Source organism: Perissodus microlepis, chromosome 17, assembly GCF_051167445.1.
Source record: "Perissodus microlepis isolate ML-2025 ecotype Zambia chromosome 17, ASM5116744v1, whole genome shotgun sequence".
Lineage (NCBI taxonomy): Eukaryota > Metazoa > Chordata > Actinopteri > Cichliformes > Cichlidae > Perissodus > Perissodus microlepis.
The window spans coordinates 13,286,557-13,308,794 of NC_140477.1; the positions used below are offsets into that span (position 1 = coordinate 13,286,557).

Below are 22,238 nucleotides of genomic sequence, written 5' to 3' on the forward strand. Positions count from 1 at the left end.
TGCACGAAACATTTGCACGGATTTTACGCGTCCGATGTGTAAAGGACTTTCTCTATCTTGACTAAATGATTTTTGGTCGCAAACTTGTGTGTGAAAGTGTGAATGTTAAGTTTAAAAAAAATATATGTTTTTCTTTTCTTTCTCTTTCATTTTGCTCTTAGTTGTGGCACTGTGAGTCCTGGCAGTGTGCCAACACATTGATCGGCCATCAGGAGTGTGTGAGAAGCTGCCGTTTCTCGTGGGACAGCCAACACCTTGCAACGGGAGATGACAACGGAGAGATCCGGGTGTGTTTTCAAAAATACTCAACTTTTATTTTGAAATCCTTTTATTCTGGTTGCTGTTCTAGAAAGAGACTAGTTAGGCATCTGCTGCTGATGTAAATCAACCTGATACACAGCCGCACAATGTTTTGTTGGGGAGGGATGATGCAAAGTAATATGGCGGTGTCAACACACTAGCCTGCTCTATGTTACCAATATGACAACGCATTAAACCACCTAATTTGCTGTGGAACATACAAAAAAAATGCAATTATAGCAGTCGACATTTATTCCAGAAATCACTCTGTAATTACATCTCATCACTCATTTAGATAAAGTGCTTACTAATGCATCATGATTGCTGCGGTGCACAGAGGAGGGGTGAGATGAAAGGGGGGAGCTAGGGCTCCCTCTCAAGAGGGGGTGTGGGAGCTGGAAGAGTGTGTAAGAAGTTGGGATGAAGATAGCAGGAAGAGGAGGAGACGTCTGACAGTGGGAGGTGAAGGAGAGGACTCAGGCTGCCAAATTGGATCTCTAAGGCTTTGGAAAATGAAGCACTTGTACACAACGTACACAGAAACACACACATCCAAAGTAAATATGAAGCCATACTGTGTGAGAGGTAGAGGAGAAGATCTGCTATTCAGCCAGCAAGCCGTATCTGGTTAATAAAGGGTTAATGCCCTCTAGTGGCCTCTGAGCAGAGCAGCTCCATTATTTAGAAATGACCGAATCCATCAGATTCAATTACGTAAACTACAGCGAAATCTCGCCCCGGTTTCTATAGAAACAAATGTGAGTCATTCAGCACAAAAAGCATGCAAAGTGTTAAATACAGCGGTACGTGTGATGTGTCACTGTCAAATGAACATGACATGTGAACAGTTGCATAACAGCTGCAGTAGACTCATCATTTCATTATATACTGTATGTTATATATTATATGGTTTTACTTCAAACTATACACAGAAATGTCACATAAAAAGCAATCCTTATACTCTTCTGTGTTTCCTTTGTCATGTTTTTAGGCTCAAGAGAAGCTTATAGCATCAAACCTTAATGTTGCAGTTTCAACAGAATTCGTGCACATCATAAAGTCTTAGTGGCAGGGGGCCTAGAGAGTGCAAATAGTCCCAGATATACGTGCATATTTTATTAGAGATGTTTCAGTCCTCAGACTGTCATCTTCTAAAGTTCTTACTGACACTGGCATACATCATGTGCTGCTCTTAAAATACTGAGGGGAAGCCAAAGATCGGCTTAGTACGTATAGCAATGAAATTAATGAGAGTATAAACTATACAACATAGTTTAAAGCTGTCAAAGATTAGAAAAAGATGCCACAAAGAGAATAGAGAATACTTGAAATAATGTCAGTACTCCTGTGTCAGCCTGAGAAAAAGTGTATCTCAAAGACAGCGACTTAAAGGTAAAGAAGCTTACCTCTAAATCTAATGAATGAAATCTACAATTTTACTCTACCAGCCACTACATCTGTTTTATTACATAACAAGAAGGAAATGTATTTAAAACTGACAGCGTAAAATGTGTGTTAGTTGTTTATAGGCCCTAACATTTGTTTATTGGATGATTTATAATGTGTGACTGTGCACCACAGCTCTGGAGTGTCAAGGATGGGTCCTTGCTGAAGGTTTGTTCCCGGGACGGTAAGGATGGCATGGACTCGCTGCATGGAGGCTGGGTAACAGATCTGCACTTCTCCCCAGACAACTCTCTTCTGGTCTCAACTGGAGGTTACATCAAGGTATGCTAATGCATTCTGCAGATTCAAACCCATTTGGTTTTCACAGCTGGCAATGGGTGCGTCTGTTCTCAAGGGAGTGAAATGCAGTTAAGTTGAACTGAGCTGTTCAAATCCATGCCATCTTACTTGTTTTTTCTTCTGCCTCTGCATGGACAAGGTTCTCAGAGTTGTCCGTCCACCTGACATTGTTAGATATACGCCAATAAGTGTCATTCAAGTGACAGAATCTCTTAAACACCTTGTGGAAATGTATTCAGATCTGGCACAAACATTCACTCAAACCTAAAGAAGAAATTATTATATATGATTGTCACGATTCTAAGGTAAATTTGACCTCACTTTTGCCTAAACCTCAAGAATCATTATTAATTTGGCAACCTTTCAAAGGATAAATTGCAAACTGATGACATTTTAAACTGAAAAGGTTAAAAGTCAGTCTCTCAGTGACCTTATGTAATTCCCAAACTGCTTCGTGGGACATTATTTAATGCCATAATTTGTGAGCAGGAGAGATTTTGATCCTGTTAGTCCTTGGTGAATTAATGACAGGTCTTTGATGCCCACTTGTTATTTTTCCTCTGTGGTTTCCTTTACTTTACTACATTTGTCGTATAAATGTGCACAGACATGGATCTAAACTTCAGCACTACTGGCCAGCAGAGGCATACAGTCACTGGACATTTTATGTCTTCATTAAAACACCAGTTGGAAAGATGACAGGAAATAAAGGGAGAATGAGGTGGTTGATAATAAGCAACAAATGTCTCCATGAGCTTGAGATATTGCAGTTTATGGCGAGTGCTGAATAATCACCTTCATTTTTTTTACATTGTGGGTCGTTTTTTTTTTTTTTTACGTGATTTTTCTGGGGGATGAGAGGGGGGCAGTGTTTCATTTTCATGGTATGCAACCCCGATGCTGCCAGGGCACTACAAAATATTTACTTTTATAAGGAAACAAAATTAACAGTGTTGGCTGGTCACAAATCCTTTTATTAAGTGATGAAAACCCCCACAAATAATAACAAAGGATAGGTAGTAATTTACCTACTATCACCCTAAGTAGTAATCACATCACACACACTCTGTGTAATGTGTATTTTTATTGCCTTGTATTGAGGTATACATAGGTATTGTCCTGCTTCCTAATAAACTTGAGTATATTTTTTTATTGAAAAACTGTTTATGGATGTATGCAGAGTACATTTCTTGATGCCTCTATTTTAAAAAATGTAAGGTAGGTAGGTAGGTAGATGAACGCTGATTGAGAATCACAGTAAAATCAATGGAAAGATGCTTGCCAGCATGTGTCATCTCTGCATTCACTAGACAGCTGTTGCAATGCTGCAGGTTTACATAAAACACAGAATGCCTTAGAGAAAGATATCAGTGTCTCCTTGTGACGTGACTGGAATGTTCTAGGTCTACGGTCTCGTTCTTATTGCCTTTACTTTACAGCAGAGGGGTCACAAAGCGGACAGTCTCAGCTGAGCTCTGATTGGCCATTTGTTCAGCAATGATGTAATTCTCCAGGGAGAGCACTTCTGATCCATGAGGCTTTATATCTCGGATTACTCCTGATACTGTGTGTGGGGTAGTGCCGTGTGCACGATTGTGTACAAGTGCGCATTTGTTTATACCTGCATGTGTGGGTCGACAGAGTCGTTTCTGTCGAAGGCAGAGAGTGCTGCTGTTCAGGCTTTATATAGACAGATGGCCAAAACACATCATAATCTCATCTGGTGCAGATTGCTGTTGACAAGATTATAAAACTTGGAAATTATTTCAAAAGTTGAAATAATTGTTGAATGTACTCATTTTAATTAAGAGTCTGTGGTATTTAGAATATAAACATTTAAAAAAAAAAAAAAAAAAAAAGCTCTTTCAGACGTATTTTTGTGTACTCGAGGTATAAAGTGCATGTGCAGAGTAGATGCAGATGTTACAGTAGAACTGGACAATCTGATCTGGGGGTATGTATATATTCATTGTGGACAACTTTGTGTATGTCAAAAACAACTGTAACACTCCTGAAGTGATGCACTTCCTCGTAGCCTTTCTTGTAGCTGGAGACGCAGTTTTCATCATCTGGGGTAGTTTTCGACATCAAAGTCATGATCAGTCGCAGACATGTGCATCAAACCATGATCGGAACGAGTCTTTCATTAAGTGTCCAGAAGTGCAAAATGTTATTTTAATTAATTGATTTTTTTTTCACCACCTGAATATTAAATGCGTAAAGGCCTTCCACTAAACTGCAAGTATAGGTTACTGAATTACCTGATTTATGCCTTTTCTACATCAGTGAATTTAATTTCTTCTCTGATGGCACAGCATATTCCAAGATGGCAGTGCCAGGATTCATCGGCTCAGATTGACTGGTGCAGGATATTCACACATGGATGGGCAACAACAGCATCCAGACCTTAACCTCTTGAGTCTTTGGAGTGTACTGGAAAAGATTTTCATAGTCCAACTCTCTTCATAAATACAGTTTCTTAGTGAAATATTAATACATATTAAAACAAGTTGTGCATAGACGGTGAATGTGCGCCACTATCTAAGCTAAAGGCAGTTTTATTAAAATATGTGTATGTGATTTTTTTTTTTTTTAAGTACTTATTTTTTAAGCTGGGAAGAGAACATTTGTTATATATTTATGAATAGATATAAACAATATTAAATAGATTTTACAAATAAATAGCTATTTACTGTTATCCAACTACTTACTCATATTTAACTACTTTAACTACTATTTCTTAAACCAAACATTTCCTTTCCCCTACAGTTGGCAAAAATTTGCATGATGTATTTGATCATCCAAGTGTGTGTGTGTGTGTGTGTGTGTGTGTGTGTGTGTGTGTGTGTGTGTGTGTGTGTGTGTGTGTGTGATTTGTGTAATCCACATAAAGACAGAAGTGTAAAAGCATCTAGCTAAGCCAACTGATTATCAGCCTGAACTTCACAGTTGGTACACAGACATGATAATGGTCTCACACCAAAATTCTGGCAACAAAGCCGTTTCCTATATTTTCACCAAAATAAAAATATTCCTGTGATCATGGTTTGCTAGCAACAGATTAAAAACCTGAAAAGCAAAATAAAAACCCCCAAAATAAACTTGTTTAAATCCTTTTTTCTTTCTTTATCTCATCCTCAAACTTACCTGCCAGTGAAAATCTAATAGTCATGTGCTGTAATCTGCTTATGTCGCCCTTAAAACTGTGACAAAATTATTAAGAAAAGCATTAGATGTCAACTAAAACACCCTTCTGCTTGTTTATTAATAAACATATACAGACAGGGGTGCTCTACCCGCAGCACTAATGCAGACCTCATCTGCTTCATCTTGCGTCACATCAGGATGACGGTCATAATTATTCTGGGAATCGGATCACTCTGTTACGCCGTTTCATAGACCCTCTGTCTTCTTCAGCGAAGCGTGTTGACGTGATAGATCAGCGAGTGGATTTGAGGAGAGGTGATGGATTACTCTGCCTGTCTTAAAGGGTGAACCTCCCTCAGCCTCAGGCTTTGATTGATTAATCGCATAGTGTGTCAGCTGGACAGCTATGAGAAGCCATCCCGTCTGTCATAGTAATTACCCTGACAGAGTGAGTATCTCTCATGACAGATAATATAGCCCACAGACTGAGAAAGCACAATAATAATCTGTTTTAACGATTATTGTCAGCGTGTCTCCACGCTCGCCCATTCTGCAGCAAATGTCTTCAATTTTACATGGAAACTTATTAGTAAGTAAGCCGGTATTTAAAACATCTGCCCTAGCATTTCTGTATGTTTCTGACATCTGGATCTGACAGTTATGAATAAATATAAAGCCAGATACTATTTACTATCACTCAACTATTTTCTCAGATTTGAGAATGATTCATGGAGTCTTTTTATGTGGTAATCATTCTTCTGTCAGTCTTGGAAAAAGGCCTGGCGATCATTTGAGCGTCCTCATAAGGGTATTTGGTTTGTATTTATCCTCAGCTGGTGTAAGGGAAAGATTTCATTATGAGGGATCAGTGGGATTGTGTAAGATGTGCGTTTGGATCATAGATGTAGGCTGATATCGAAGTCTGGCTTGAACACCACAAAAGCTCTAAATAAAGGCTTAGCTGAGGAGCATGAGGGCTGAGTAACTTGTTTTTTTTGTTAATTAGAATTTAGAATTAGAGTTTATAACCATCAAACCTGATAACAGAGTAAAGAAAATGACAATGCAGTGTACTGTAAAACTATACCTTCACCATAATAACAAATTCATTCTTTATGGCTTCAATAAACAACGGTAAAATGCTTAAAATGTTCCTAATATGTTTGGTGTCAGGAGTCGACCAATTTGATTAACTTGGCTAGAAAAAAATCTGATCCAGAATCAGGATGTGATCACAGCCTTTATTGTTTACGAATTTGAATAATAATCAGCACATATAAATAGCATTACAGAGCTCGAAACTCCTCTGACTCATAATGCTACACGACAGATCTAAACCAATGTGTTTATGCAGAGAAACAGCAAACCAAAATTTAAAGACTGCAGCAAATGTATCTTGGGGGGAATATTTGGAAGTAGTATTAGCATAAGAACAATTTAGATTAGGTTTGATATAAACCAAAATGAACCCTTTAATCACTGTTTTTGTTAATTCTGCAGTTATTTCATAGATTATAATGTAGTAAGTACAGGAAGAAAGTGCGTTCTGGACTACTGGATAACACTGGAGAATTTAGGTTCATTTCACAGGTGGTAGCTAGCTCCTACAGACCCTTGCACATCTATTGTACCTTGCCACATGCCAGAATACAAAGCATGCATGAGTATGGGAGGTTTTATAGCTCAAACTTACAACGTACACCTGGTAGTTGATTCGGATCGAGACCAGCTCACGTTCACACCATAAGCAAACCGCACTGGAGTTTGTTTGGATCTGCAATGAGACCACCTCCTTCAAAGGGTCTCGGTCCGGTTGTTTTGGTCCACACCCAAGTGCGATTACTCAGTTCCTATCTGAACAAACGAACCAAAGTTCAGTTTAAACGGATTAACCACAGCAGGTGTGATAACACTGCTAACATCGAACCACGTTTCATTTCTGCGACAGCGTTTTGGAAGACAGCTGTCATAGTAAGCAAAGCGGAGCACACCCGAGAATGTTTTCCTTATCGCGATGTGATTCAGTGGAGAGTTTTCAGCTATCAGATCCTCTCTGATCACAGCTGTAAACATGAGAAGCCCTTCCACGGTGTGACTCGGTGTGTTGATGCTAGCAGAATGATGATGTTGCTGGCCGGATAAGAGCCAGAGCAGTGACAGCGGGTGACGTCTCCCATGGATCTCTGTTAGATGATGGCTTGATATGATACAACACGAGCCTTGTAGCTCTTATTGTTTGTCTCCTTCCATTTGTCTCCTTGGCCACCTGTGCAGAATGATGTTTTCTTGTTTGTCCTGGTGCTTTTGTGTTTTCTTGTCTCTGTCAGTACTCCTTCCTTAATCATCTCTCAAGCTGCTGTTTTTCCACGTCTGTGCTGCTCTCATTCTGTGCGTTTTATCACGCCCTGCTTCTCTGTATGCTTGGGTGAATGATGCGAGTGTAATTAAAAGCAGCAGGCCACTGTGTGAGGGTATGTGTTAGTCCAGTCCCCTGTTGTGGGTAGATGCCGGTGTAGAGTGTTTAATTAAACTTCTCGTGCTCCTTGTCACCAGTGTTTCTTTTTCTCTTAAAAAAACAAAAACAAAAAAAAACACATTAAATTGCTTGTATTTCTTACAAAACAAACGCCTTCAGGAATTGTTTGGGGTGTGTGTGTGTGTGTCAGGATTTGATGTAGTGGCGTGGTCCAGCCCTCAGAGAGAGGCCGTTACATTCTACAGTGACTCCCATCATCTCTCCCTTCTGTTCTGGGTCCTGCCAGGAAATGCTGTACCTGTCTCACACCTGGCCTTGATACACACACGAACACACAAACTCTGCAAACGGCAATGAGACAATCCGTCACAGTGCCATGGTCCAACAGGGAGGCAGCAGGTGTGAAAAGGCTCATCCTGACTGCAAGAACACACACGCACCCCCACCAGCCCAGAATAATTCACACCATTATGTTACAAACAAAACAAAAGCACTCAAGTGTCTCTTTGTAAATACTGATTCAGAAGAAAAAGGCCTGTGCTATAGTATTGAGCCCTAATCAGTAACTGTGGGTACTCTTAAGGAGATTTTATACTTTCTGCATCCGTGAGTCAGCTTATTGGACGGTGAGTTTAAATTACAGTCACCAGCTACGCATGCACCCGGGCAGTGGACTTCAAAGAAGTATAACCCAAAGGAATACTAGGCTGTTGGGTCCCCAGCTTTGCATGTCCATATCCTCAACAGAGTTTAACCCAGGCTTCAGGTTTGTTCTGTGTTACTAAGCGACCTGTCATAAACCAGGCTTAGGAGCCATGACGTTAGCAGGGATCTGAATCCTGTTTGGTTGATCATCTTGCATCAGTTGGATCAGACTTGTTTTAAAATTAGAATCCAAAAAACTTGTTGGATAATCTAGCAAGCCTTAATGAGAAGTCTTCTTCCTATTTCAGCTACTCCATTTAGGGATTGCCGCATCAGATTATCTGCTTCTGTCACATCCCATCCTTCGTTTCCTCTTCTGCCACACCAACCCTCTGCATGTCTTCCTTCACTACATCTATGAATCTTCTCTGATCTTCCTATTCTGTTCCTGCCCAGCTTCAACAGTTCTTTTCCATATCTTCATGATATGGCAGTTCAGCCGTATCCCCCTGTACTTACTGTAGCTCTTCACATCACCCTTGTTCACCCAATCTCCAAGAGTCCTCTCTCCCAGCCATGTCTCTACCTGCACAGGTTCATCCTCTTTGTACCAGGAAATGATAGGAAGTAAGACTTCTGTAAAAGGCTACTAATGTGAGAAAATAACCTTCAGCATCGAGACTGCATTGAAAACTCATTGAATGTGATTTTTTTTTTGCATTATTGGGCGGTGATTGTACCAACTAACTTTGATTAACTAACTAAATTCCACCTTAAATTAACATTGTCTTCACTAGAACAGGACAATAGCAGCACAGAATTGCCAAACACATACTAAATCGCACACAAACATACATATATACATACACTTCTAAAAGGTGTAAGCCCAGATGGATACGAGTATTTCAGGTGATGGTTATCCCCTGCTACTTCTGTTGTCAGCCATCACTTATCAGGCGAACGTGTGATGGAGGAAAAAGGGAGAAACACAATTTCACCTTTTTACTTTCTTGGACTCCCCTTGCTTTCAGTCCCTATTTTTCTTGGGTTCCCAGAAGACCTGTTCGTCCTGTTTCTCTTATCTCTGTTTTACACCTTCCTTCAGTTGTCATTTGTTTTTTTTTTTATACAATCACACACTGTGGTTATCAGTGTGCCTTTTTAGCTTTCATCCATCATATCAAAATCTGTCTCTTTGCTGTTTCATCAGCTCAAGCCAACATTATTAAGCGTCCTAACAAGTCCTTGGCGGCCAGTGAATTGTTAGAGCCAGTCATCACTCCAAGCAAGACTCAAAGTGAGGTAGGAGGGCGGGGAGACTAGATGAAATGAAGGAGTGAAGGTTGCGCTGACCTTCCCTCAAGAGACAGTTGATGGATGAAAAATGTGTCAAAGATTGAGAAAGACTTGCGTAGCAGCAAGTTGCGTAGGTCTGAGCAAAAAGAACTGTCCAGAGTAATTGCATTCACCTCTCCCGGGGGATGGGTGAGGTATCGAGCAGTCAAGACTCTCGTATAATGAGGTTGACTAAGCCATGAGTAAATGTGTCTCATGTTTCCTCACCGGCAAAGCCGATCTTAATGCTTTCTCTCAAGGCTAAACATTAGTCATTACAACTATTCATTCTTCTGTCTCTAGATCCTGTTGTGTAAAGTCTTTTTTCTTCTTCTGCATAAATAATATTTGTTGCATATGTGATTTTTTTTTTTTTTTGATTGGACATAAGAAAAAGGTGGCGGGGTGTTTCAAAATGTTTAATATTTTAGAATTCACGTGTCACCAAGTGATTTAGTGAGCCTCTATCCCAGCCATTATGGGGGCGCCACTCCATTACAGGACAGACCTCCACACACTCTCACATCCACAGCTGCTTCCAACTTAGAATCACTTATTAACATGGACTCCTTTGGACTCCAGATGGTATTGCATTGTGGATCAAAATTTGACTGCACTTTTTTGTTTTCAAAATTTCACAATGTTTGACAAAATCCTCAACAAATGCGGCTCCAAACCATGAAAGCACCTCTACCGTGTTTTACAGATGATGTAGACTCTCACTGTTGTCCTGAACTTCTCCATACATACTCCCAACAGTTTTATCCAAAAATTGGAAATTTGGATTCATCACTCCATCAGACCTCATGCCTCTGATTTTTCAGTCTACTTCTTTTACAATTTGACAAAGATTTTATTGGCAACAACAATGATAACAATTAATTTCTTCATGGGGTTCATTTTATCTCCACGCAATGCTTGTGTGTACTTCGAATCTTTCTTTTTTGTGTAGCAACAAAAAGTCAGCCACCTTTTGTATATTTGGAATTTGTTGCACCCCTTGGCTTTCACTTTGATCAGTCCACTCCCACTCCTTCAAAATTGGTCCAGAGATGGAAATAACACATTTTTATAGCCTTCTAAGAGTCAGTGTAATAGGCCACCATGTTGGTTCAGGCAGCGTTTGCAGCTTTTCTTTCATTCAATGGGTTCGTGCTTCACGCTGTTTCAGAAATAAGCATCCCGCAGTGCTGCTCCAACATAGAAGCAGACCTGGCTCTAAAAATACCTGCACACACTCACAAGATGCAAAAGACCCCCTGAAAGCCGACTATCTTTTTCTTAGACAGAACAACAGTTCTCCTTCTTGTTTTTTTAATGCATATTTTAACATGCACATGCTCTTCCTCATGTGGTCAAAATACATCCAGAGCAGACACGTACTCCCTCGACTGTCTGCTTGGGAATTTGTTCTTGTATGAGATAAAAGAAGAGCGAAGAACTTTTGAGAGAGTTGATATCGGAATGAAGATGGCCTGGTTTCTGTACTCGTTGTCAGGCTTTGGGTATGAACACAAGCTGGTGAAATATTTATCTGCCTCTTGGAGGCGGTTGTTTCCTCTGCGTTGCTCATTAAGCCAGGGTTAATTGTCTCGCTTGCTGTAAAAGAAGGGTCTCTGTTTGTTCTTAAAAAAAAGGAACAGCAAGACGAAATGAGGCAGGGAAGATGTGTTAGATTACTGATAGAGGGGAAAAGTAGAGCTAGGTGGTGTGTGCTTTTCAAAATGCAAAGACGCTCGCTCACAAATGAGCTTACTCAAGCTTGTTCTTTAAAGTAGGCTTTCATATCACATATATATACTGTTACTGTGATGGGTGCTCATAGGAAACAGCCAAAGTTTCACATAATGAGGTCAGCATATGTGCAAGTGATCCCTGTGAGCCAAAAACTCAGCTTCAGTCTGCAGTTTCTTCCTACTCTTGGCTCTATATAACGGCAATAAGAGCAAGGTAGTTAGTTGGTCATTTTCATCCCATGTGGGTCATAAGGCTGCAACAAAGTATACGTATACGTTATGTGGTCGTCTCAAGCACACAGCTCTGGTGGTAAGCGCAGAAGCCCCACCAGCTCGCTGTTCAAGTCTTCTCTTTGCAAGAGCGAAGCAATCAGGCGAAAGTCAACTAGAAGGGAACTGTTTGTGTTAGACAGGGATGTTCTGAGAGGCTACGGCAAGGCATAGACACAGAAGGATTGTTTTGAACTGTGAATCATGCAAAGCTATTGTGATGTCAAGAATAAAAATACATTTTGAAATGGCGCATTCCTACTATTTTATTTATCCTGTATCTTGATATGTTTTTGTATTCTTTTTATTTTGTTCTTTATTGCTTTCACTAAGGAGGTTATGTTTATGGTAGAGTTTGTGTGCGTGCGTGTTATTCTGTCTGTTAACAGTCCATTCAAATTGGCTTCTATCCACCAAGGTCTTCAAGGTCAATTTAATAATTTTTGGATCAAAAATTGACAGAAAGCCTTTTAGCTTAGAAACTATGATTCTTACTAGTGTGATATTGTCAACATATAGAAATTACTGTATAAATATAAGATCAATCGATTAATCTGAAGGTCAAAGTGATGAGACTGCCATATAGAGCTATCTAAAATGAGAACAGGTTATCACACTGACAAGAACATATTGGCATGGGATACTTTGTGAGTATAGTTGTTTCATTTTTTAGGACTTTGTTATGCACATCAGAGTAACAGGTTATAACAATTTAAATGCATAGAAATACGAATATGTAGAATATTCTGAAATAACTATTATTGTTTTATTATTTTTTTATTTATTACTACTACTACTACTTTATTACTAAACATTTAAACAAATTTTGCCAAACAGTGAAACAAATGCTACACATGGATCATATCCACATAATTAAATCAAAGAATAATAAACAATTATGCTTTAAAACGGAGCAAAAAACAAAAGCTTGCACATTGCTCTTGTTTTCACTGCTCTAGAAAATTCTTAGAAAGGAAAAATAACAAAAGTTAGTTAAGTCTTTTTTATCTTGTTTGAATCACAGTTATCACCACCATCTGTCCTTCCAGCCCTGCTGGTTGGAGCTATGATTTCATTGTTGTTTACTTTTTCTAAATTAAGTGTGGCCACTTATTTCTGTTCCTGTAAAATCTGATTTTTATTATTTTTTTGTAATAAAATCAAGATTTAAATTGTCACACCTGCCCTTTCCTTATAAACCCAACAAATGATTTATTATAAATGTATAAAATAGCTGTTACATGTATATGTTGTAAATGTAACAGTAATTTTATGATTAAATCAAATGAAGCTCACTCGTCACAGCTTTCTAGCTTTGGGCCAAACTGTTAATGTGAAAACAAGATTTTCTGTTGAAGTTAGCTCTCCTCTTTTCACTCGGTGTTTCTTTGCCAGTTTCACACATAATCTAAGTGTAAATTATATATTTGTCTTCTTTTCTTAATCCCCAGCTGCTCTTTTATCCATCAAGTACATTTTTTGTCTCTCACCATTTCTTTTGATGTTTCTTGTTCTTTCCCTGTTATGGAGTCTCTTGATCTGCGTATATATTTTTTTCATTTATCTTTGCTACATTTTTAAATCATAAAATAGGGGAATACATGACAAAGAACAATAAGACACTGAGGATGAAAAGAGGGGAAAAAATTCAAGGATGCGATGTGTCTTTGTTGCTTTTCATTTTTTTTTCTCTGCAGAATCCATATTCATTTCCATTTTTTGGGAGGGGGGGGGGGGTTCTGGTTTATCTGCAGTGAATAAGGAGTAGCTGGTGGGAATGCTGGTGAGAGAAAAGTGAAGGAAGAAAGCCAGCGTGTGAGGGAGAGATGTGTAGAGGATTGTCTGAGCATCAATGTTTCAGCAGCGGAACCTTGGATAAATAATTCAGCCTCAGAGTCGCGCTGTGTCCCTCTGCTAGTCTCATGACCTGCTCACACGCTAAATCCCTCACTTTCTCTTTATGAAATGGAGGTGGCCTTACAAAATCACCTCTGGTTGGTCCCTTTTTTTTTTTTTTTTTAATCTTCTTCCTCTCCAGCGTCCACTCCTTGTGGTCTGGCTCTAGATACTTTCCTTCTTATTTCTACTTAGCATAGAAACTGTACTTATTCCCCCTGGACTCTATTTATGTAAGAGGAAGATGAATTACCTCCTTCCTTCCTTCTAAAAGACCCAACTGTGTTCACACATAAGCATCACTCTGGTCCTCAAATGAATATAAAAACTGTTTTGTTTTTTATTACATAAGCAATCCTGACTTTCCCTCAGGTAGCCCGAATAAGCAGACCTATTTAGCCTCACCACAGCTAATGGTGAGGGCCTGTCTGAGCCAATCTGGTTCTCCTCTGTTGTTGCCTGAGATGAACTGGGGTTACTCACATTCACACAGACGCTATCAGGCCTTCCCCAGATGTCATTCTGACCTCTGTGTATGTGAGCTTGACACTATCTGAATCTACAGAATGCTTTGGCTGTATTGATAAGGGGATCAGTGGCCATTGTTTTGACATCACGTTTTAGTCAAAGGAGATGCCATAAATATTTGTGCTTTTCATCCAGTGCCATTTGTACTCCCTCCGATTGTTGGTATAACTTCTATCATTTGCTATCAGGGATAATAGCTTTTGGACTGCTGCTTCACTTTCCCTTGATGGTTACAGAAGGAAGTTCTTTTTGTTTTATGTTCTTTTTTGAGTTTTTTATTTATTCGTTTATTACATAACAGTTTCCCCCTGTCCTTCTCTGGCAATAAAAATGTACTACAAGCTCACCGGTTTTACCCAGAAACTGATGGTTTCTGCTCCTGTGGCTGCCTAAGGCCCTCAGGGACTGGAATGAGACAGCTGAGTCCCTTACCATGATTTTTTTGCTTCACCTAACACAGTGGTGTAAGAAGCCACAGGATGCCAACTGAGTTCCTGATTTCCAAAAGCTATTCCAGAAGTCAGTCATTTAAAGTGCACAGTTTACAATATTATACTGTACTGCACCACCACGGCTCTCTTCTCACATATTCTAGTGTCAGGTGATGCTTTATTTGTACCTCAGCCCAGTAGTGACATGACAAACCCAGGATCTTACCACAACACCGCCATGTTGGCCTTCTTTGGCAGCATTGTTTTGTTATAATTTTGTCTTCAGTGTAGATGAAGGTGGTCTCCCACTAGAAAACTTTGTTCTTAGCCTGCAGGGTTTCTTGTGGTTTCTAGAGTTTTTCGAAATAGAATGGGAGACAGAGCTTTCAGCTATCAGGGCCCTAGTTTGGTTTCAGCAGACAGACACCTTCTCTAAAGTAAAACTAGGCTTAAAACTTTCCTTTTTGATAAAGCTTTTATTTTAGTGAGAATTAAAAGGGAGGTTTTTTTTTATTTTCTTCCCATTGCCACCAAGAGTTCATGAGAGATCGTCTGATTGTTGGGATTTTCTCTCCAACATTAAAGGATAATATGTGATTTTATGCTATATAAATGAAATAAAATTAATTGAATACAAATAAACATTGACAACTGAACCTGCTGCTCCTCCAGTATGCATAGCAAAGTGTCCTTGGGGGGTTCTGTGATAGAAAAAGAAATATATTAATGTGTCTGTGGTCGAAAGTGTCTTCAAACATTGCTAAACTATATGTAAGCTAATGTGAATAATAAAATTAATTAATTAAAAGAAAAAGGCTAACAAGAGGATCCTATACTGTGATTATAGAGCTCCTTTTGGCACAACACTGCATTCAGATCATAATTCTGCTTGCTAAGCTGCCTGACAGGCGGATGCTATATAAGTGAAGTCCATTATTAGTGAATAATCCCCCGTGTTTTTAGTTGTAGTATTTGTGTAACCTACACTTGGTTTTGCTTGTATATTATTTCCATGTTGATGCACTGATGCATTCTCTGAATATGCTGAATTTCCACTTAGCCTCACCTGTGCGTTGTCTTCTTTGCATTAGCATTCACATATTGTACATGCAAACATTGTCACAAACCCATTTTCCCTCCGCTTTCAGCGGCTTCACTACAGACTGCGTTGTCTTACATCTCAAAGAAGACCCAAGGTGGTCACCAAACACACAGAACACCCAGCAAGCAACTCCAGTTTAGTTATTTAGCATCTACACGCATCACTAGCTGTCTCCCATATATCAGTGGTCTCACGGAGATGGTGTTGATGTCAGCACATCAGCCATCTGCTCCGAGGATATGGGCCCTCCGTGTGACACACGAACGCAAAACCCAGCTGCATATTCCCATGAGAGAGAATAAACAGTTGTTATGACAAATGTGAAATATGTTTTACTGTTTTCAGCATTTTTTATCTGTCTGGATTTGCTCACCTATCATTTACCTTTCTCCCGTCTGCAGCTTTTGGAAAAAGCTCACTTTCCATCCTGCCACATGAAACTATAAATATGCATGCCACCCAGCATAGTCTCATCCTCATCCTCCTGTGTAAATGATTAAACATAGCGATTTTCTGGCTAAGTTTTTTTTTTCCTCCTAGTAAATCTAGACTCACTCTGAAATGATTTTCACACTTTCACTCCACACATCTCCCTTCGTCCTTCCTCAAAGCCAACGGGCTTTTTTAAACATTTATTTTGCACCAGCTCTTTTCTCCATACATTGCATCTCTCTGCTAATCCCCTGTTTATAACCACTTGGAGTTATAGAGTTTTTACTCCCCTTATTATCAATTTCGTCAAAGAGTTTCATCATTCGTCTGCAGCCGTTGTTTGCTGGGAGGCTCAGTCTTGTTTTTCGACTCTGTTTGCTCTCTTCCTCGCCTGTTTCAGTCCGTCTATTGGTCTGTTTATTTTCATATATGTGTTTGTGTGCTTGCGCAGCAGGCGTCTCAGTATTATTTCTTTGTTTGAGCTGTCAGCTCTTTGACAGGCAGCAGCCATCTTTGTTTCATTTCAGATGCAATTAGGCTTTAGCCAAGTGTGTCTCTGCCCTCCTCTGGTATCTGCAGTATATACTCAGTTTGTCGCCTCACCAATCAAATTGATCCCACCTCTATCGTGTTTTTGTGTTGTTTCATGGCTGTATTGTAGGAATCATGGTTTGACCTTGAAAATCTCTTGGCTGAGATACAGGATGAAAGGTCATCGGTACTCGAGTTTAAATCTTGTTAGCCAGACTCTCTCTAATGGTAATTTTCCACCAGTTTGCTGTAGCTGACCTTTTTACACTAAGATTCCACATATACAGGGGTTTCCTGTCCTGTAGTGTAGATTCCAGGCGTTTTTGGGGGGTAGTGTAATAAGCCCATCATTAGATAAATGTGTTGGGATCTGACTGATTAAGCTCTATTGATGATTGAATGACAATTCTGCTAAGACTGCCTGATTTAAAAAAAAAAAAAAAGTTTTGAGTGGACTGTTTGAGGTCTCACTATTTCGGAGAAGCTTGAAGTGGGTCAAGTACTCTGGCAGCTTTTTGTAAAATGAAACCTAACAGTCTTCTGTTAGGCGTCAGGCGTCTTCTGTTTTTTGCCTCCTTAGAGGCCTCTAGCACAGCCTGGCTGCTTGATTTCAAGTTTGGGAGATAACTAAAGAAAACTCTCTGAGGAGGGATAACCTGCACAGTGGGGTTGATCGTGCCCTTGCAATCTGGGAAGCCATCGGGCAGTCTGCCGACTTGTCTGTGGGGGCAATTTTTCTGGGCCTCTCGTGTATGGAATAAAAAAAAAAGGTAAATAAAAAGCTGAATTATTGTGGATGATAACAGACAGTTTTGGGTGTGCAGTCCAGCAGTCAAAGCCCCACTTAAACAGGGCTTTGGCTACATGTAGAAATTGTATTTTGCCTACAGATTACATAATTTAGAATGCAGATAGCTGCTTAGAAATATGATTCCTGCTGTAAAAAATGTGCTCAATAACTTCACCTTGATTTTAATACTTCCCTTTATTATATACTTTCTGTTTCTCCTGACTCTTGTCAAAGACAAATTCAGTTTGTATTGATCATCATCAAACCTCATTTTATTCAACTTAAAAGCTAAGGTCAGGCCACACTTGTAGCTGGCCTTGTATTAAATACACCCTATATGCATATGCATGCATAAACTGCTGCCACTGCTTATAAGAACAAAAATAGGAGAAGCAAGGCTGTTGCTCCACATTATATTGATGATATACCTCCATGCCCTCTGTATCAACTTCAGTTTTTCTTGTGTTATCCGAGAGGAAGGTATTTTGCATGCTTATACCTGTCTCTCACTATTCACATTCATTCTTCACATTTATGAACCATGTAGGAATTAATTGCTTTGACTTAAAGTCGTGTTTACTCTCAGGTCACGTTTAGCCTTGAAGGCTGTAGCAAATTACAAAGCATAGCTTTGAAGTTCAAGGTAACAAATCTGTACTAATAGCTTTTATGTAAAGCAGCCTTTGTATGCAAATGTTTTGTTAGACAAAGTATGTTTAATATTATATGTTGTGAAATATTTTCTTGTCTGATTTATGGCTGAATATAGACGAAGGAGATGGAGACATTATTTCCATTTCCATAAGGGTTCCTTGTCAGATATGAGCTGTGTAATGATGTGGAAACCACAAAAAGGGGGGCTTAAAATAACCTAAGTGTGACCCGACCTGCTTTTTGTTCCATTTAAACTCAGTAGAAACTGTCTCATATTCACCACAAATATTTCATAGTAGTGTGTCCAGGTGCTGGGCTACCAGGAGAAGTCTGGGCATGAGAGAGAAGATTATTTTTAGCAATTAAAGAAGGATGTTAATGGAAAAATGCACCACATTGCACTATATTTAAAAAAAAACATCTTTAATCTTCTGGGTCACAAATAACCTAGATTTAAAATTATTCACCCTGCAGACAATAAGATGTTTTTTGTTTGTTTGTTTTAGTACCAGATACTCCTGTCTCCATTTCCCCCAGTACTAAAGTAGTGGATACTTTTTCTTTTAAAGTCAAAATCCTGACACAGGGGCTTAGTTAAGATGAAATCATCTACCTGCACCATATAGGACATTAAGTAGGACATTAACTAGTATAGGCAAGTGTCACCAATTTAAAGCAACTGCTTTGATTATAAATTATAAATATGACATTTTAGGCGACTATTATTGGAGTCTTCTCTGTTGTCTTTTCTACCAAGATCTTAGCAGCCAATAGTAGCGGTGAAGGAAGTCTAGTGAACAAGTATTGCCTGTGCCTTGAAGCAGCAGCAACAACAACAACACACACACACACAAAGTGGTACAGCATGAAAATCTGAACAAAAGGAACCTTACCACATTTTTTTTGCGATGCCTTTTTGGGGGGTATGCAAATGAGCTCACTTTAAAGTTGCTGTAGGGTTTGTGTGATTAATGGGTTGTGTGTGTGCGTGAGTGTGCACACCTCCTATAAGCCAGCAATCTGCTGCTGCCACCTCTTCTGTTGCAGTCTGTCGATAGACTTAGGGATTGGCCTGCTTTCCTTTATTAACCCACACTCAGAGCAGCTAAAGGTTCATAACAAAAACATGCTCCGCTACTAAAGATTAAACCTATTAAAAAAGTCACGCCGTCTTTATTTAGCTGGAAGGGGCATCGTTTCTTGTTTTGATGTGTCATCATCGTGCCTAATATTGTAAACGTTGAATGCGCGCGCACACACACACACTCGTGCCAAGCTATTAATGATTGACTTGATGTGCCTTTGATGATTCATCCCAGTGAGAAGGACCTTCAATGGAAAATGTCAACTTTAAACTGAGATTAAAGGGAATAACTCAAAAAAGCTGCTGGGGGTGGTGTGTTTATGGGTCTCCATCGAAGTATTTGAGAGAGCCTGCGGGTGTGTGCGTGAGTTTGAGTCTGGAGATTTTAGAATATTAAATTCGAAATGGTCTTCTGGGCAGCCATCGTAAACTACTGAGTCTTTATAGTTTTTGTTGTTGTCTTTGTTTCATGAATCAGACAAATCATAATGCACATTACACGACTTCTGCCTTGATTTACTTGTTACAGAGAAATGTAACTAAATACATATTTTCTTCAAAGGTTTGTACATAACTTCTTGTTCTTTCATATACCCTTGGGTCAAACGTAATGATTTTAACATGTTCTTGTTTTTTTGTCCTTCTTCTTTATATCCAGTGGTGGGAAGTGAAGACAGGCAAAGCTCTGCAGACCTTCTATACAACGGGAAGCGCTTTAAAGAAGATACACGTGTCATCCGACTTCTCCACCTTCGTCACTATCGACAATATCGGCATCCTCTACATCCTCCAGAGGGTGGTGTGACGATAACGCCGCCGGCACCGCTCCAAAAGATGACAGAAACAGACACCATCATCCAGCTTATTGCAAGAACTGCTCAGTTGCATAATGTATGCAGACTTGTCCAACGCTAAACGCCCTGCGCATCTAAGAAAAACAGTTTACATTTTCACTTTGCACAGTCAGTAACAGTAACCTTGAGAGCATTAGACAAATACATTTTGCTGGGGTCACATGACCAGTTTGCGCCAGCTTTAAATGATGCACTGTGAAATCTTCTTCCTTGAATCTGAATTATACACATCTTTTTAAACACAAAGAGGTGCATTTAAAAGGTAACACTGCTTTCTAAAAAGCCAGCAAACCTGATCATCGGTTCTTCTCAAACCCATTTTTTTCTATCACTACTATTTACCAACAGATGAAAGATTTAAATGAAAAATATCTGTGTTTTTTGGGGTTGAGGATTGCACATGTGCAAGAGATTTTCCACTTCTGTATGTATGTATGTAATCGTAAAAGCTATCATAGACATCCTATGATTTGTTAGAAGTGATGAAGTGAGTTTGGTTTGTCTGTGCTGTGATGCTTTCGAACTTCTGCATTGGGTCAGTATTCATTATTGACAGTTTTAAACCGTTTGTAGACACAGCAGCCTTTTCGTGAATGCACATACTGTGGGTAACAGAGGGTATGTGTGTTTTGTGTCAACACTTTCTAAACATACCAGCACATTTGGAGCTTTTGGTGCACTTTGATGAGCATTAAAAATGGATAGCATGATAAAGTTTTTATGAATTGAATTCTTTTCAAAGCTAAAGAGACTATTTGTATGTCAGAACTGTTTGTACTTTTGAACGTGGATCAAAGGAAATGTTTTCTATAAAATATAATCACAGTATGTGATTTATAATTTATACTCGAATTTCATGTTGCCAGTCTTAAAAGACATTTTTCTGCTTTAATTGCCTTTTTTCATATAACTATATAACTGTTTTAACTTTAGATATTACTTTATATGTGCACGTTGTCTTACTACTGAGCCTGTACTTGTTGAGAGCACTTGGAAAAAGTAGTTACAATCTTTAAGGATGCTTTTCTTAATGTGACTTGAAAAACAAATCCTTAATTTGAGTGAAAATTCTGAGGTTTTACTGAGAGAGGCAAGTGTCCCTGTACCTTTATCGAAACCACTCACGTCAGTGAGAGGGGTGTGGACTCCATGTGCAGCTGGAGCAATAAGCACAAAAAAAGAATAAATCAAAGTAAGGATGAAATTCAATAATGCTTGTGTTATTCTCACACTGTGCCCTTCCTGACTGGTGCTTTTTTAAAGTTGCTGTTCAATCATCAAATTTCCTCCTAACTGATATGTTGATATCAGCTCAGGATGTAAACTGTTATATGATGTGGTACAATGGAAAATGTAATTTATTAAGAATAAATCACATATGCTGTGAAGTTGTATGTGTGTGTTTCCCCTTTCTTTTTAGTTGTGTTTTGTTTAGCAGGCGCTAAATTTATGGTTAAGACCTGGTGTGCTCTGCCCTATAAAACCTCCTCCTTCCTGCCGTCTGACGCTCCCCATGAGGAGCGAGAGCCCTGCTTTCAGGCACAGTGACAGCATGATTCACCGCACATCCGCACATGGCCTGCATTGTAGGGACGAAGGATTTGCTTGACTTGCTTTCCAGAATGATTCAAAATCAGCTTCTCTTTATTCAACTGTCTGGAATCAAATTTGCAATCATATTTTTCCCTGAGTAAATATTTTGATCTGTAATGTAACAGAGAATGGGCTCAATTCGTGTGTGCAGTGATTAGGAGCCTATACATTTACCTGTTTTGTTTTTCTGCTCATCTGGGGGAAAAAAGTACAAATACTGGTAATTTTCTTCTTAGCAGAAGATATGAAATCTTCCTCTTGAGTTCATTATTTTTCGTGTGCAGGAAAAATCCCTATCTTTATATCTAACAGAATAACAAACTGGCTCAGTCTACCATTGTCCAGAATCTTGAGGCATTTTAGTCAGTGAGGGACAGGAGGTCACTGAACAAACCATCACCTCTCCATTTCACACTGTAGAGGTAGCAGAGGCTGGTTCTTATTCGACCGTTCTGCCATAAAGAATGCTGCAGGAAATCATTCCAGCCGCTTTCTATAAAACTTCACAAGAGCTCTTCTTATGTGACAGGTAAACACACCTGTCAGGACATAAGACTCCACAGACACTCCTATATCAAGCCTCTTTGCTGCTCTCATATTTATAGTGCATATGTTATGAAGGCCCTTTGCCAGAATTCTCTTTTTCACAGTCTCAGTTTTATTTTATTATTTTTTTATTTCTTTAACC

The 22,238-nt window shown here is 39.2% G+C and overlaps 1 protein-coding gene across 1 annotated transcript in view; it reads left to right on the top strand.

Moving 5' to 3' along the window:
- Positions 1 to 21,345, top strand: part of apaf1 (apoptotic peptidase activating factor 1) — a 43,878-nt gene extending 22,533 nt beyond the window's left edge. The window contains exons 25-27 of the mRNA XM_084909876.1: positions 162 to 287; positions 1,882 to 2,028; positions 19,762 to 21,345. Coding sequence (XP_084766002.1) covers positions 162 to 287; positions 1,882 to 2,028; positions 19,762 to 19,908 — 420 coding nt within the window. The 3' untranslated portion in view covers positions 19,909 to 21,345. The remainder of the gene's footprint in view (positions 1 to 161; positions 288 to 1,881; positions 2,029 to 19,761) is intronic.
- The last annotated feature ends 893 nt before the right edge of the window (positions 21,346 to 22,238 follow it).